Below are 14,334 nucleotides of genomic sequence, written 5' to 3' on the forward strand. Positions count from 1 at the left end.
TGTTTACTTTGGATCCCCAGTACCTGGACCAAGGGCACTTAAGCATTTGTGGAATTAATAAATTAATTTCTTAAGGCATGTGGGTGGCTCAGGTCCTGATCTCAGGGTCCTAGGATTAAGCCTCATTGGGCTCCCAGCTCAGCAGGGAGTCTGCTTCTCCCTCTCCCTTTGCCCCTCCTACCTACTGGTGCTCTCTTTCTCCTCTCAAATAAATAAATACATATGGCCACTTATTTTATAGTTTAAACTCTAGCTGCAAATTAGTGGAAGTTGGTAGCCACTCAAGGAAAATTACATTGATTTGTCTGCTTAATTAAATGAAATATTCGAAAAGTTTTTTTTTTAAATCTATCCTTAAAACCACATACCAGTTATTTCTTGACATCCATATTTACCAGAGAATTTTATCCTACAGTACGAAACTCCAATTCTGGAGGGGAGTGGGTTAATAAATGGTGCTGAAAATTTGCAAGACCACTTTGATCTGAATCCTGATAAAATTTGGCGTCCCGGGTTTAAAAAGAGTGTAAGGTCATTTTTGAGCAATGTTCTTTCTTCCCCGCCTTGTAATGCGCTTTTTCTCGTATCGAATCCATTTGTTTATATTTCCACCGTGGAATTCCCCTCTCCCTACCTACCTAGGCGTTCAGATAGAGCTTAAATCCTATCGTTAGGGTAGTGAGAAACGCTGAAGGCGGCTGCCCGCCCGAAATCCTGGCCGAGGCCTTTCCTGCTGGAGGTCAAAGCTGTGGCGAGTGTCTGGGCAGGGCTCTCCACCAGCCGCGCGCCGCCAAACTCTGAGCCCACACCCCTTGCGGCCCTGCACTGGCAGGCCAGTGGCCCCCGCACCCAAAGTCCATACTAGGTCGCGCGCCTTTTGTGCTCAGGGGTCCGCTGGACCGGCCAGAAGCGCAACGGAGGTGCGAAACCTCGGAGGCTGAGGAAAGGATGGCAGGCGAGGGTCGGCAGCCTTGGAGCTCTAAGCATCTCTGTCGTGGCTGCCGGAAGAGGAAGCTTTCTGCATTCCAAAGTACCGGGCGTTGTTCCCGCACCACCCCACCGTAACCTCAGAGAGCAGCAGACAACGTCACGCACAACCCCGAGCTGAGCGCGTTCCCCCTCTTCTTCCCCAGGCAGCTCTGCTCCCCGCCCCTCTCCTCCTTTCCTTGCACACCACGCCCCGTGAGCTGCCACGTGAGGGAATCCACTAGTCAGCCTATGGGGGCGAACTCCGCCCTACGCCTCCGCCTTACCCCCCGCTCCCCGCTCGGTGCGGCGCCACGTGATGCGGCTCACCGCCAGCCAATGAACGCCGGCCTTGCCTCGCGCCCCGCCCCGCGCGCCGTGGCCGTTTGAAGTGACTAATTTCTGTCATATGACTGAGGCGCTCATGGGGGTGGCGGGGCGGCTTTAGGAGCGGGGGCCTAGCGAGCGCCCTAAGGAGCGACCCTGGTTTGGCCGTGGTCAGCATGGCTCCTACACTGTTCCAGAAGCTCTTCAGCAAGAGGAGCGGGCTAGGCGCGCCCGGTCGGGACGCGCGGGACCCAGATTGCGCGTTCAGGTAGGGCGCTGCGGGGTGTGGGGGAGCCGAGCCGATGGCCTTGTGGGCTCCGGGCTCCAGATGTGCAGGGGCCTTTGGCATTCCTGCCCGCGCGGCCGGGCCGCGCCGGGATTGGGACTTGGGCCCGGGTGGGGAGCGGCTGGGCAGCTGCGGACCTGAGCTGGAGATTGGAGGGAGGTCCTCTTCGGCCCACCACCCCCATCCCAGCTCTTGCCCCTTCCCCCTCCTCCTGGCCGGTTTGTTTACGTCCTGCCCCGCTGCCACACGCGGCTGTGCCTTCCCCACCGAGCACCGCGGCCTGAGCGTAGGGTCCACACTCCTTTCTGGCAGCGGGTAGAGTTGGGAGCGGGCTGGGCTGGACCTCAACCGCAGTCCTCGGGGCCCAGAAGTTATCCCCTCCTACCCGAGGCCAGTCGCTCTGTGGGTGCTTCATTCCAGCCTGCTTGCTGTTGTGGGGGAGAGCTGCCGTTTTGTGCAACCTTCTAAGGGTAGAGGGCTGGAGGAACGAGTAGGCAAGGTGCCGTTCTTTCTAGTTTCTTGGAAACTAATATTAGAGGTGTGCAGTTACCGGAACGAGCGGTCTTATTGTTATCGAAGGAGAAAGGTGAAACCTAAGAGGTTATGGTTACTACTGACTAGACTGAGCAGGAACGAATCAGAGGAAGCACGGCGTTAGAACTGACCATGGAATCATCCTCTTACAACTGTTACCAGAAAGGGGTCTTTAAAAATTGAAAACGATAGCGAAGTATTTTGTGGTAGCAAAGGCTTTATTAATTTTTGGTTGCAGTACCTGTTGCTGGTAGAAAAACTTAACTGGAATTGTAAGACAATGTGGTAGAATCATGAATTCAAGGTAAAATTGAATTCATGTGGTTTCGCCAAACCACGTTTGAAGTAGAGATTATGTCTTTCACATAGCCTTCATACTTGCTGCGGTGTGGAAACTTGTTAAGTATAACTAGGCTAAATGTCACATATCACTCAAACCTGGTAGGACAGCAAAGAGCCCAGTTGTTCAGTAGTAATAGGAAAAAATGAGAGTCTGTTAAAATTGCAACAGGCAAAAGTTTGAAATGACTGTACCACACTGGTAACAGGTTTTCATATCCTTAAAATTATTCACCCTCTCTTGGTAATGGAGGTCACATTACTAAACACTCAGTAAGTAATACGTGTAGAATTGTAATACTAAATGGAAAGAACTAACTTTTAGAGGAAAAATCACGATGTGAACATCTTGGAAAAATGTTTAATGAAACAGTTTTCTGGATTTGGGTCTTTTCCACTGGGAAATAAATGTCAGGCCATACTCATCAAATGAATTTTTAAAAACACTTCTTTACTGATTTTCTCTTGAAAAACGAAATTGTAGTCTGGATAATACTGCGTTGAGACATTCAGTAAATCAGGAGTCAGTACAAAGCAGGTTGAGGATATTAAAAAGGTGACACTTGATTAGGCTTTCTATTTCTGGGCAAAGATTGACTTTAGGGTACTCAAGTTTCCAAGGGTCTGAAGTCACACATATGAAAAAATTTTTCATGTCTATTTTTAAAAAACGTAAAGCCTACTATATAGTTGTGTAACACTACTTTAGAGTTGCCTAAGCACTTTCTTATTAGTTATCTCATGTGATATTTCACAACAACCTTGTGAGAGAGAGAAAGTGTAGATAACTATATGATCCTTTTTCCAGTGGAAGTAAGAATTATGTATAAGCCCAGTAAGTGCAGTATGATTTAGAAGTGATTGCTTTAAAAAAATAAAATGTGCGCAAGTGTACGTGTGAGAAAATGAAAACTAGTTAGCATCACACAGGTGGTAACTTGAAGATCTAGGTAACCCAGGTCATTTTTTTCTTTTTTTAAGATTTTATTTGTTAGAGAGAGAGAGAGAACACAAGCAGGGGGGGTGGCAGGCAGAGGGAGAAGCAGGCTTCCTGCTGTACAAGCAGCCCAGTCCAGGACTAGATCCCAGGACCGTGGGATCATGACCCGAGCTGAAGGCAGGTATTTAATGAATTGAGCCACCTAGGCATCCTTGTAATTTTTTTAAACAACTTCATTGAGCTATAATTAACATACAGTAAAATTAAGCCATTCTAAGGGCACAGTTCTTTGAATTTTGTTACATGTTTACAGTTTCGTACACCACCCCAGTGAAGTTTTAGAACACCTCCATCCCCCCAGAAGTTCCCTCATGACCCTCTGTAGTCAGTTCTTAACCCATCCTCATTCAGGGCAGTCAGTGATCTGCTCTAATGAGTGAAGTTTTGACTTTTCTAGAATTTCCTATAAATGTGATCATGTTTATAGTCTTTTCTGTGTGGCTTATTTTAACTCATCATCATCAGTGATGATTTTGGGGATTTATTTCAGTTGCACTTATCAGTTTCTTCAGTTTTATTGCTGAGTAGTATTTCATTGTATGGGTATACTACAATTTCTTTATCCATTTACTACCTATTGACAGACCTTTGGGTTGTTCTCAGATTTGGGCTGTGAAGAACAATGCTACTGTGAACATTTGTATGCAGATCTTTATGCAGACATATGCTTTCATTTCTCTTGGATGGTTACCGGGGAGTGGGATTACTGGGTCATATGCAAAGTATATACTTCCAAAAAATTGCCCAACTTTTCTGAAGTAGTTGTATCATGAGCAGTGTGTGAAGGTTATGATTGTTCCATGTCCTCCCCAATACCTGGTGTCCGTTAGTCTATTTTTTTAATTAAGATTTTTTTGTATTGTGAAAAACACCTAATAATGTTTACCACGTTGACCATTTTTGAGACTTCTTGATTATAGCCATTTTCGTGGATGTTGTGGAATCTTGTTGATTTTGTGTGTGTGTTTTTAAGATTTATTTATTTATTTTAGAGGGAAAGAGCATGCACAACTGGGAGGGGCAGACGGAGAGGGAGAGAGAATCCCAGGCAGATTCCTTCCTGAGTGCAGAGCCCAATATGGGGCTTGATCTCATGACACCCAAGATCTGGACCCAAGCCAAAACCAAGAGTCCATTGCCTAACCCACTGAGCTACCCAGGCATACCCCTTATTGTGGTTTTAATTTGCATTTCCCTAATAACAAATGATGTAACTCTGGTTTTAGAGTAGATTAAAATTTCATTGCAGTATACCATGCTTTCCTTTCTGGAAACTTTTTTGGGTTTTGTTTTGGTATACTTAGTTTAAATTGTTGAATCTGACTTGGACACAGCCTTTGGCAATTAACCTATAGCTCAGCATCCAAGAGTCTGTTCCTAGAGTTAGCAACATACAAGGCCCAGTGGTAATAAGTCACAGTAGGGCTCTGAGATAGGAGAGACTTTTGATATGAATGAAGCTTTAGCCTTGAAATAGTCTTTCGTGGTCACCCCATTGGAAAAGGTGGTCTGGGTTCACTCCTTTCCCTTCAGTTTTCACTTTTATAAAAGGTCATTACTGTATTGATTTCTGTGTGTTTGTCTTATCTAAGCTTCTTGAGCTGACAGGCGTGTGAAGGATATCACAGGGATGTTATTTCAGTAATTTATAGAATTAAAACAGTAACTTGCTTTCATATTTTTGAGGATTTGGGAAGGAAGGTGGTTTCTAGGAGAACATACTGTTTGACTTTTTTCCATCAGGCCACTTTGTAGTGAAAGAAAGAATTAACTGTAAGTCCAGTAAATACATATAAAATGTACATACAAAATGATTGCTTCAAAAATAAAATTATTTGAAAAATGTCTAATTTGGTGAAGAAGTTTGTTTCAGAATTAAATGTCTGTAGGACATAATTCATGTTTTGTTAAAAAATTGCTGTATTTTTGTTCTGTTCGTAATGCATGAGCATTTGCTTTTACCAGAAATTCTTATATTGTTGTAACAATCTCTTAATTGTTCTTTTTCCATCACTCTTGTCATGCTCCAAAGTATTCTCAACACTTTATCCTTTAAAGAATGCAAATTCTGATTATGATCAGCCTGCAAAATGGTATAGAATTTAATATCTGCATTACAGAGTTATTTTAAGGATTCAAAGAGATAAGTCATGTTAAGTACTTAATGCAGTGCTTAGCACATGACATTCAGGAACCAGAAGTTGTAAATATGATGATTCTATGCTTATGTGTAAAACCATTCAGTTTAGGCCCAAACTCCTTAAAGTGGCCCGTATTGTGTGACTTTTGCAGTCTGTAGCCTTGATTTTTTTTCCCCTAATTAACGTAAGGTTTTTAAAAACTGAGCCATCATTCTATTATTATGCTTAACAAAAATTCCCTTAATATGATCTATTCTTAGATTATATTAATATTTTCTCAGTTGTTTCAAGATGTCTTTTTATAGTGGATTTGTTTGACTTAGAATCTTTTTTTGGGGGGGGTGGAGAGGGAGGTCGGGGAGGAGAAAAGGGGAAAGGAACAGAGGGAGAGAGAGAATCTTAAGCAGGCTCCATGCCCGGCATGGAGCCCTATAGGGTCTCCATCTCATGACCCTGAGATATGACCTGAGTTGAAATCAAGACTCAGATGCTTAACCCCATCAGCTATCCATAGGCGCCCCTGTTAATTCAAGAATCTTTAGAGTCAGCCTATTACATTTGCAGTTATGTTGCTTAAGTAATTTTTTTCTGTAACAGCCTCCCCCACCTTTTAAAATATGATTTCTTATTGAAACTGGGTTATTTTTCTTATAAGGTTTCCCACATTCTTTATATGGCTCTTTGCTTCCTTATGGTTTACTCTAATTCAGTGCACCCAGCATTCTGTGTTTTAATAAGCCTCCTTTAGGTTATTCTGATGCTCAAGTTTGAGAACCACTGCTATAACTTACCTCTGTATCTAGAAAGCTGGTAGATATTTTATTAGATTCAGGTTCTTTTTTTTTTTTAAATAAAAATACCTCATAGATGTTTGTTGTGGATTTCCTACCCATTAGAGTTACATGGTGTCTGGTTGGTCTCCCTTTAGTGATGCTAAGTTTGGTGAATAGTGTTGTCAGCCTTGTTCTTACATTTTAAGATTTCCCTTTCCCTAATTGTTTTAGCATCTTTTGTTGATTATTTTCTGAATCCATTATCTTATCAGGGGTTATAAAATGGTGATACCCTGATTGTTTAATTCCTCCTGCATTTATTTCCTAGAAGAAATTTCTCTTACCACCTGTTTTGGTGAAATTTCTCTTACCACCTGTACAGGAAAGGTAGCATATAAGTTTGATAGTTTCCCTTTGTAATGTGTCAGAATAATTTATAATGAGTTGTTTAGTGAAGATTTTCACTTTGTCATTTTTTGGTATCATCACAAGCTTGTGTTTTAATCTGTTATAGTCGAATTGTCCCATATTTGGCCAGTAGGAGACTTAAAGTTGATTTCTGTGCCCTTGTGACATGATCTCTTTAATCTTTGGTAACTTGTGCTTTCTTTTGGCCTTTTATTAATCCCTTCTTCCTGTTATGGCCCTGAACATGTTTTAGATTCAGTGATGTTCCATGCTGTGCTGTTCCCTCTTCTTGGCATAGTCTTCTGTTCTTTTTTTGTTTGGCTTTTTGTAGTGATCATCTGGAGTTAACCTAGGTATCCTTCCTCCAGGAAACCTTTTCTTATTTCTCCCAGAGTGAGTTAGGTTTCACTGATATTTTCTTCCATAGTTTTGTATTTCCTTCTGTGACATCTATTGCAGTTGTCATTATTTGTCTATATCTCTCTTCTTTGTTTGCTTGAGTTCTCGTCAACTTCAAGGTAGATTTTGAAGTTAGAACCCAGTAGATTGACCTCTTGGATTGTTTATGGGGAACAGATACCTAGGTTTTTGACTGGAACCCCTAAATAGATGTGATTTTCTGAGGGAGAGAATATAAGACTGTGGAAGTATGACTTGACTAGCCTATCACAAGTAGCAGCCATCTTCTCTATTCTTTATCACACACATTTTGTACTCTTCATAGCTTATTTTATAACTTACCATCTGTCTTACCCAAGTACACATTGTTGTGCCAGTATACAGCACAGTGCCTGAACATATGCTCAGTAAATATTTATAGAATGGACGTATGAAATAATTTCAAGGGCAGAGGGAGAGAGTCAGAAGTTCTCTTTTGGACATTTGTTTTAGTTTTACTTGCTAGAGAGAGATACCTGCTTAGAGATTGACAGTAATAAAGTAAATGTGGAGTTCACACCAGAGGTTGATTCACAGGAGAATTGGGACCGGAGATAGAATATGGTCACTATTAAGACTAAGGGAATGGATGAGATCATCTAGATCTGTAGCTAGATGTATTGGAAAGAGCAGGTCTTTGCTCTGAGGAAATTTAAAATGTACAGGTGTAGGAGAGGAAAGTCTGCAGAGAAGAAAATGGCAAGAGAAACATTGGGAAAGCCAGGGTTGTGTGGTGGTAGGACAGCTCCAAAGGGAAAGTGTTTAAAAAATGATAATGTGATGTACTGTTTTCTGTATGCTGATTGCTGACAGGTCTTATGAGATGACAAACAGAAAAAAAGCATGTATTGATCTGTGGAGTTGGAGATAACTGGTGACCTTTTTTTTTTTTTTTTTTTTTTGAGATGGGCATGTTTGGGGGAGAAAGTGAGAAAGATGAAGATAGATGTGGAGTAAATGAGAGGTGAGAAATGGCTTCACTGCTACAGCTTTTTTTTCTAGGAGAAAGTCTGTAGTACTGTGTTATTTTTTCACTTTCAGTATCTGATTTTATGTCACATTTTAAGCAAGCTTCTGAAGTTTTTTTTTTTTTTTTTTAAGATTTATTTATTTGAGCGAGAACATGCACAAGTGGGGGAGCAGCAGGCAGAGGAATAGGGAGAAACAGGTTTCCCACTGAGCTAGGAACCCTCCATGTGGCTTGATCCCAGGACCCTGGGATCATGACCTGAGCTCAAGGCAGACCCTTAACTGACTGAGCCACCTAGGTGCCCCTGAAGTTCTTTTCTTTCTTAAAGAGTTTATCTGTTTACTTTGAGAGTGAGTGAGAGGGAGAAAGCGCTAAGTGCAGGTTGGGAGAGGGGCAGAGGCAGCGGGGGGGGGGGGGGGGGGGGGGGGAGAGACAGTCCCAACCACACTCCAGGTTGAGCCTAGAGCCCATTGTGGGTCTCAGTCCCCTGACCCTGAGATCGTGACTTGTACTGAAATCAAGTCAGATGCTTAACCAACTGGACCACCCAGGGGCCCCAAGCTTCTGAAGTTCTTAAGCTGGCTTTTTACTATTGTCAATATTTGTAAGAACTGTATTTCAGAAATTTTGCTTTATCAATGTCATTTTTAAAGATTTGCTGCATTTACAAGGTCTTTTGTTACTTAAAAAAATACCACCTTTCCATAAATTGTATCTTTTAATGCTGTATTAGAAATGGCAAGCTTTTAATAAAGCTTTAAGCTTTTATTTATTTATTTGTCAGAGCACAAGCAGGCAGGTGGCAGGGAGAGGGAGAAGCAGGCTCCCTGCTGAGCAAGAAGCTCCATGTGGGGCTCAGTCCCAGGACCCTGGGATCATGAGCTGAAGGCAGATCTTTAACCGACTGAGCCATCTAAGTGCCCTGAAAGTTTTAGTATTCTTTACAGAGAATCCTGTGGGATCATATCTTTCTTACTAATGTGGGAAGCTGAGAATTTTAAGTAATTACATATTAATCCTCTTTGGTAGCAGTGTTTGGTCCTTAAGAGTCTAACTTTCCAGTAAGAAATGCAAATATATTTTATTGTTAATATGTTTGTTTTTCTTTGTCTAAGCGGTAGTATTAGATTTGTTTTTCAGAGCCGTGTTAATTGAAAGAAAACAGGTAACTGAAAAATACAGCTTCAGTTTATAAAACTTGTACCTCAAAGTGACAGTTTAAGATAGAGGTATAGGAAGATCCTGAACTTGCCTCTTCTCATGGATACAACACATCTGCAGCTACATTTGGAATAATTTCCTCTGAAAAAGATCTGAAAACTACATGAACAGTGCCTCCTCAGCAAAGGATAAAAGGACCATGCCGAGATGAGGAGAGGCAGGGCTACACTCTTGCCAAAAACTGCATTCTCTGTACGGTGACCCCAAATCAGGAGGGATCTTAAAAATCTTTTCCTTGAGGAGCAAGGAGGAGCAATCTTTTCCCCGAGTAGGGATCTTTCCCTTGTGCCAACCCTTGGATCCTGCACCATCAAAACAAGCCCCCAAAATGTAAGACCAGTGGGGATTATGTCTAGGAGAACTGAAGAATGAACTATAAGGAATGGAGAAGGAGAACCCTTCTCTTAAAGGGCTTATGTGCAGACCACTTGCCCCAGGACCCAGCAAAAATGAGCATACTGAAAAGTGCCTAGACTATTATATGAAGGAGAAAGTTTTAATCTTTAATCTTAAAAGGACTGCCAGAAAGGCAGGAACCTGTTCGGACTCTCTCTGGGAACAGAATTGCTGGTAGGTACTACTTTTGTCATCTCATTCTCCCTTGCTCATGCTAACTTTGGTAGGCCCCATTTTGGCAATCTCCTTTTTAACCTGCTAGCGTGGGTGGGTGCACCCCACCCCCATGTGCCATGTTATAGCCAACCTGCAAGCATCTCATACACCTTTGAGCTCCAGTTGCACTACAGCTGATTGGGCAAGTTCCCTGCCTCTCTATGCCATAGTCAGCTGGGCAAGTGTACCTCAGTCGCCACACTGCAGCTTCATAGCTGATTGTTGTGCTCAGTCCACATGGCGGATGCCCTTTGAATGCCTAGTTCTGATTTCTGGGTGGGACGGAGATTGCAGTTTTTGGCCCCACAGGTTATTTCCTGCAAAAGACCACTCTTGCAAGACTGTGAGAGGTAGCTGTTACACTGAATACAAAGAGTAAACGGAGAGAACCAGGTAAAATGATTAGACAGAGAAATATGTTCTAATCAAAGAACAAGACAGAACTTCAGAAAACGACTTCACTGGGCTCCATTGTTGTGCATGGTGCCTACTTAAAAAAAAAAAAAAGAAAAGAAAAGACTTCACTGAAATGTAGGTAAGCAAACTACCTGATAAAGGATTCAAAGTAATAGTTCTAAATATGTTTACTGAATTTAGGAGGGAAATGGATGAACACCGTGAGAACTTTAAAAAATGTAGGATATATAAGAAAGTAGCATACAGAAGTCACAGAGTTGAAAAATACAGTAACTGCACTGGAAAATATATTAGGATTTCAACAGCAGACTGGATGAAGCAGAAGAATGGATTACTGAACTGGAAGACGAAGCAATGAGACTCACCCAGACAGCTGCAAAAAAGAATTTTAAAAAGTAAAGATACCTTAAGGGACCTTTGTGTCATTATAAAGGTCCTAGAAAGAGAGGGCGACAAAGGGGCAAAAAATTTATTTGAAGAAATAATGGTGAAAACTTCCTCTCTATGGGGAGGTAAATAAGCACGCAGGTCCAGGAATCCTAGAGAGTTCCAAATAAGATAAAGAGATCTACCAGGATCTCAAATAAGATAAAGAGAATACACCATTTTAATTATAATTAAAATGTCAAAAGTTAGATACTTAAAACCATCAAGAGAAAACAGCACTTTATATACAAGGGAAACCCCATAACACTATTAGCAGATTTTTCAGCAGAAACTTTCCAGGTCATAAGAGAGTGGTGTGATATATTCAAAGTAATAAAAGGAAAAATTTGCAACCAAGAATACTGTACTTGGAAAGGTTATCTTTTAGAGTAGTAATTTTTCAGTTATGCAAAAGCTAATAGAGTTCATCACAACTAAATCAGCTTTATAAGACATATTGAAGGAATTTCTTTAAGCTCACAGTAAATGGCACTAATTAATGGTAAAAAAAATAGTAAAATAAAAATCTTACTGGAAAAGGTAAATATACAATAAAGGTGATGGTTTAATCACTTATAAAACTAGTGTGAAGGTCAAGAGACAAAACTAAAACTATAATAACTTACTAAGGGATATATAAAGTAAAAATATGTTAACTATAGTGTCAAAAACATAAAACATTGTGGAGTGAATAAAGATGTACAGTTTTGGAATATATTCAAGTGTGAGTTGCTGTCAACTTAAAATAGACTTATAGTCAGAGGTGGTTATATGTGAACTTCATGGTAACCACAAAGCAAAAACTTATGGTAAATATATGAAAGAAAATGAAAAAAAAAAATCTAAACATGACACTGAGAAAGTTATATGAAGAATGTTAACACAAGTGAAGAAAAAAAGAAAGGAACAGAGAGGAACTACAAAACCAACCAGAAAACAATGAATAAAATGGCAATAAGCACACACCTATCAGTAATTTTTTTAAAGTAAATGAACTGATTCTCCAGTCAGAACACATAGAGTGGCTGAATGGATTAAAAAAAAAAGACTTAACCTGTATGCTGGCTATAAGAGACTCACTTCAGAATAAGGACACACGGGGCACCTGGGTGGCTCAGTGGGTTAAGCCACTCCCTTCAGCTCAGGTCATGATCTCAGGGTCCTGGGATTGAGTCCCACATCGGGCTTCTTGCTCGGCAGGGAGTCTGCTTCTCCCTCTGCCTCTGCCTGCCATTCTGTCTGCCTGTGCTCGCTCGCTCTCCCTCTCTCTCTCTCTCTCTGATGAATAAATAAAATCTTAAAAAAAACCCAAACAAACAGTAGGGGATGTTAATACTCCACTCTTATCAATGGATAGATTAGACAGAATTGGTAAGGAAACATTGGTCTTGAATGATACATTAGACAGATGGACTTAATATATATGTATACATATATACATATCTATATCTATATATAATATATATAGTATTTAGAGAACATGTCATCCAAAAGTAGCAGAATACATGTTCTTCTCAAGTCTACACGAAACATTATCCAGGGTAGATTACAGTATGTCACAAAACACCTTTCAGTAAGTTCAAGAAGATCGAAAATATATCAAGCATTTTTTCAACCATAGTGATATAAAACCAGAAATCATTTATAAGAAGAAAAATGGAAAAACCACAAAATTGTGGAGGTTAGAGAACATGCCGCTGAACAGCCAGTTGGTCATTGAGGACATCAAAGAAGAAATAAAAGTATATCTAGAAACAAATGAAAACAGAAATGTGACATAACCACGTATAGGTCACACCAAAATGTTTGGGATGTAGCAAAAGTAGTTATAGAAGGGAAGTTCATAGTAATATAGGCCTACCTCAAGAATCATGAAAAATTTCATAAACATCTAACTTTATGCCTAAATAAAGTAGGGAAAAAAGAATAGGGGGTTACCCAGGTTAGTGGAAGGAAGGAAATAATATAGATCTGAGTGGAAATCAGTGAAATAGAGGCAAAAAGACAAAAAAAAAATCAGTGATACTAAGAGCTGGTTCTTTGGAAAGATAAAAATGAGAAGAAACCTTTAGCTAGACTAACTAAGAAAAAGAGAGGGCTCACATGAAAGAAATCAGAAATCAAAGAAGTTACAACTGATAACTATAAAAAATCACAAAAGACTACTATGAACAGTTATATACCAATAAATTGAACAGCCTACAAGTAGATAAATTCCTAAAAGTGTACAATATTCCAAGACTGACTCAAGAAGAAATAGAAAATCTGAATAAAGTAGTAAGGACATTGAGTCAGTTATCAAAAACCTCCCAACAGACAAAAGTCTGGGAACAGATGCTTTCATTGTTGAATTCTACCCATCATTTTAAGTTTTAACATCTATCCTTCTCAAATGATTCCAAAAACATTGAAGTGGAGGGAATGCTTCCAAACTTGTTTAATGAAGTAGCATCACTGTTATACCAAACCAGTGTTGGTGAGGATGTGGAGAAAAGGGAAGCCTTGTACATTGTTGGTGGGAATGTAAATTGGTACAACCACTAAGGAAAACAGTATGGAGGTTTCTCAAAAGATTAAAAACAGAGCTGCCAGTAGATCCAGCAGTTTCATTTCTGGGTATCTGAAGAAAATAAAAATAATTTGAAAATATTTGTGCACCCCTGTTTAAAATTTGCAGCACTATTTGTAACAGTGAAGGTGTGGAAACAACTTAAGTAGTGTCTATAAGTGTTTATCTAGATGAATAGATAAAGAAATGGGTATGAATAGATAAAGAAATGGGTATGTGTGTGTGCGGGTGCAGGTGTGGCATGCACATGCATATTCATGTCCAGTGGACTATTCAGCCATAAAAAATAATGCAGTCTTGCTATTTGTAGGAACACTGATGGACCTGGAGGGTATACTGCTAAGTGAAATAAGTCAGAGAGGGAAAGACAAATACTGCATGGTTTCATTTGTAAGTGGAATCTAAAAACAAATATGAACCAAACCAAACCAAACTCAGACTCATAGATACAGCGAACAGAGTGGTGGTTGCAAGGGAAAGGGGTTGGAAGGGCCGGGCAAAATGTGTGAAGAGAGTCAAGAGGTATAAACTTCCCGTTGTAAAATAAGTAATGGGTATGTTATGTACAGTGTGGGAAATAAAACCAGTAATAATATATTCACTTTGTATGGTGATAGGTGGTAACAACTTATGGTGGCAGTCAGCTTGCAGTGTGTACTTATGTGAAGTTACTGTGTTGTGCACAGGAAACTAATGTTGCATGTCAGTTTTACTTCCAGAATAAAAAAACATGATTGAACTGTGGGACAAAGTCAAGTAACCTAAGAGATATGTAAATGAGGTCTGATAAGGAAATAGGGGGAGGATCTTTGAAAAAATAATGGTCAGAAACTTTTTCAGATTTGATTAAAAGGATAAACAAGCACAAACATTCAAGAATTTGAACAAACATAAGCATGAGAAACGT

General features: G+C 40.3%; 1 protein-coding gene across 3 annotated transcripts in view; it reads left to right on the forward strand.

Moving 5' to 3' along the window:
* The first annotated feature begins 1,355 nt into the window (after positions 1 to 1,355).
* Positions 1,356 to 14,334, forward strand: part of FNIP1 (folliculin interacting protein 1) — a 145,968-nt gene continuing 132,989 nt past the window's right edge. For 2 of the 3 annotated variants that reach the window (XM_032336812.1, XM_032336814.1), the window contains exon 1: positions 1,357 to 1,561. In XM_032336812.1, the coding sequence (XP_032192703.1) occupies positions 1,470 to 1,561 (92 nt within the window). In that variant the 5' untranslated portion in view covers positions 1,357 to 1,469. Of the gene's footprint in view, positions 1,562 to 14,334 lie in introns of all 3 variants that reach the window. The other variant, XM_032336815.1, reaches the window with a different exon arrangement.

The sequence above is a fragment of the Mustela erminea genome, chromosome 3, assembly GCF_009829155.1.
Source record: "Mustela erminea isolate mMusErm1 chromosome 3, mMusErm1.Pri, whole genome shotgun sequence".
NCBI classification, from domain to species: domain Eukaryota; kingdom Metazoa; phylum Chordata; class Mammalia; order Carnivora; family Mustelidae; genus Mustela; species Mustela erminea.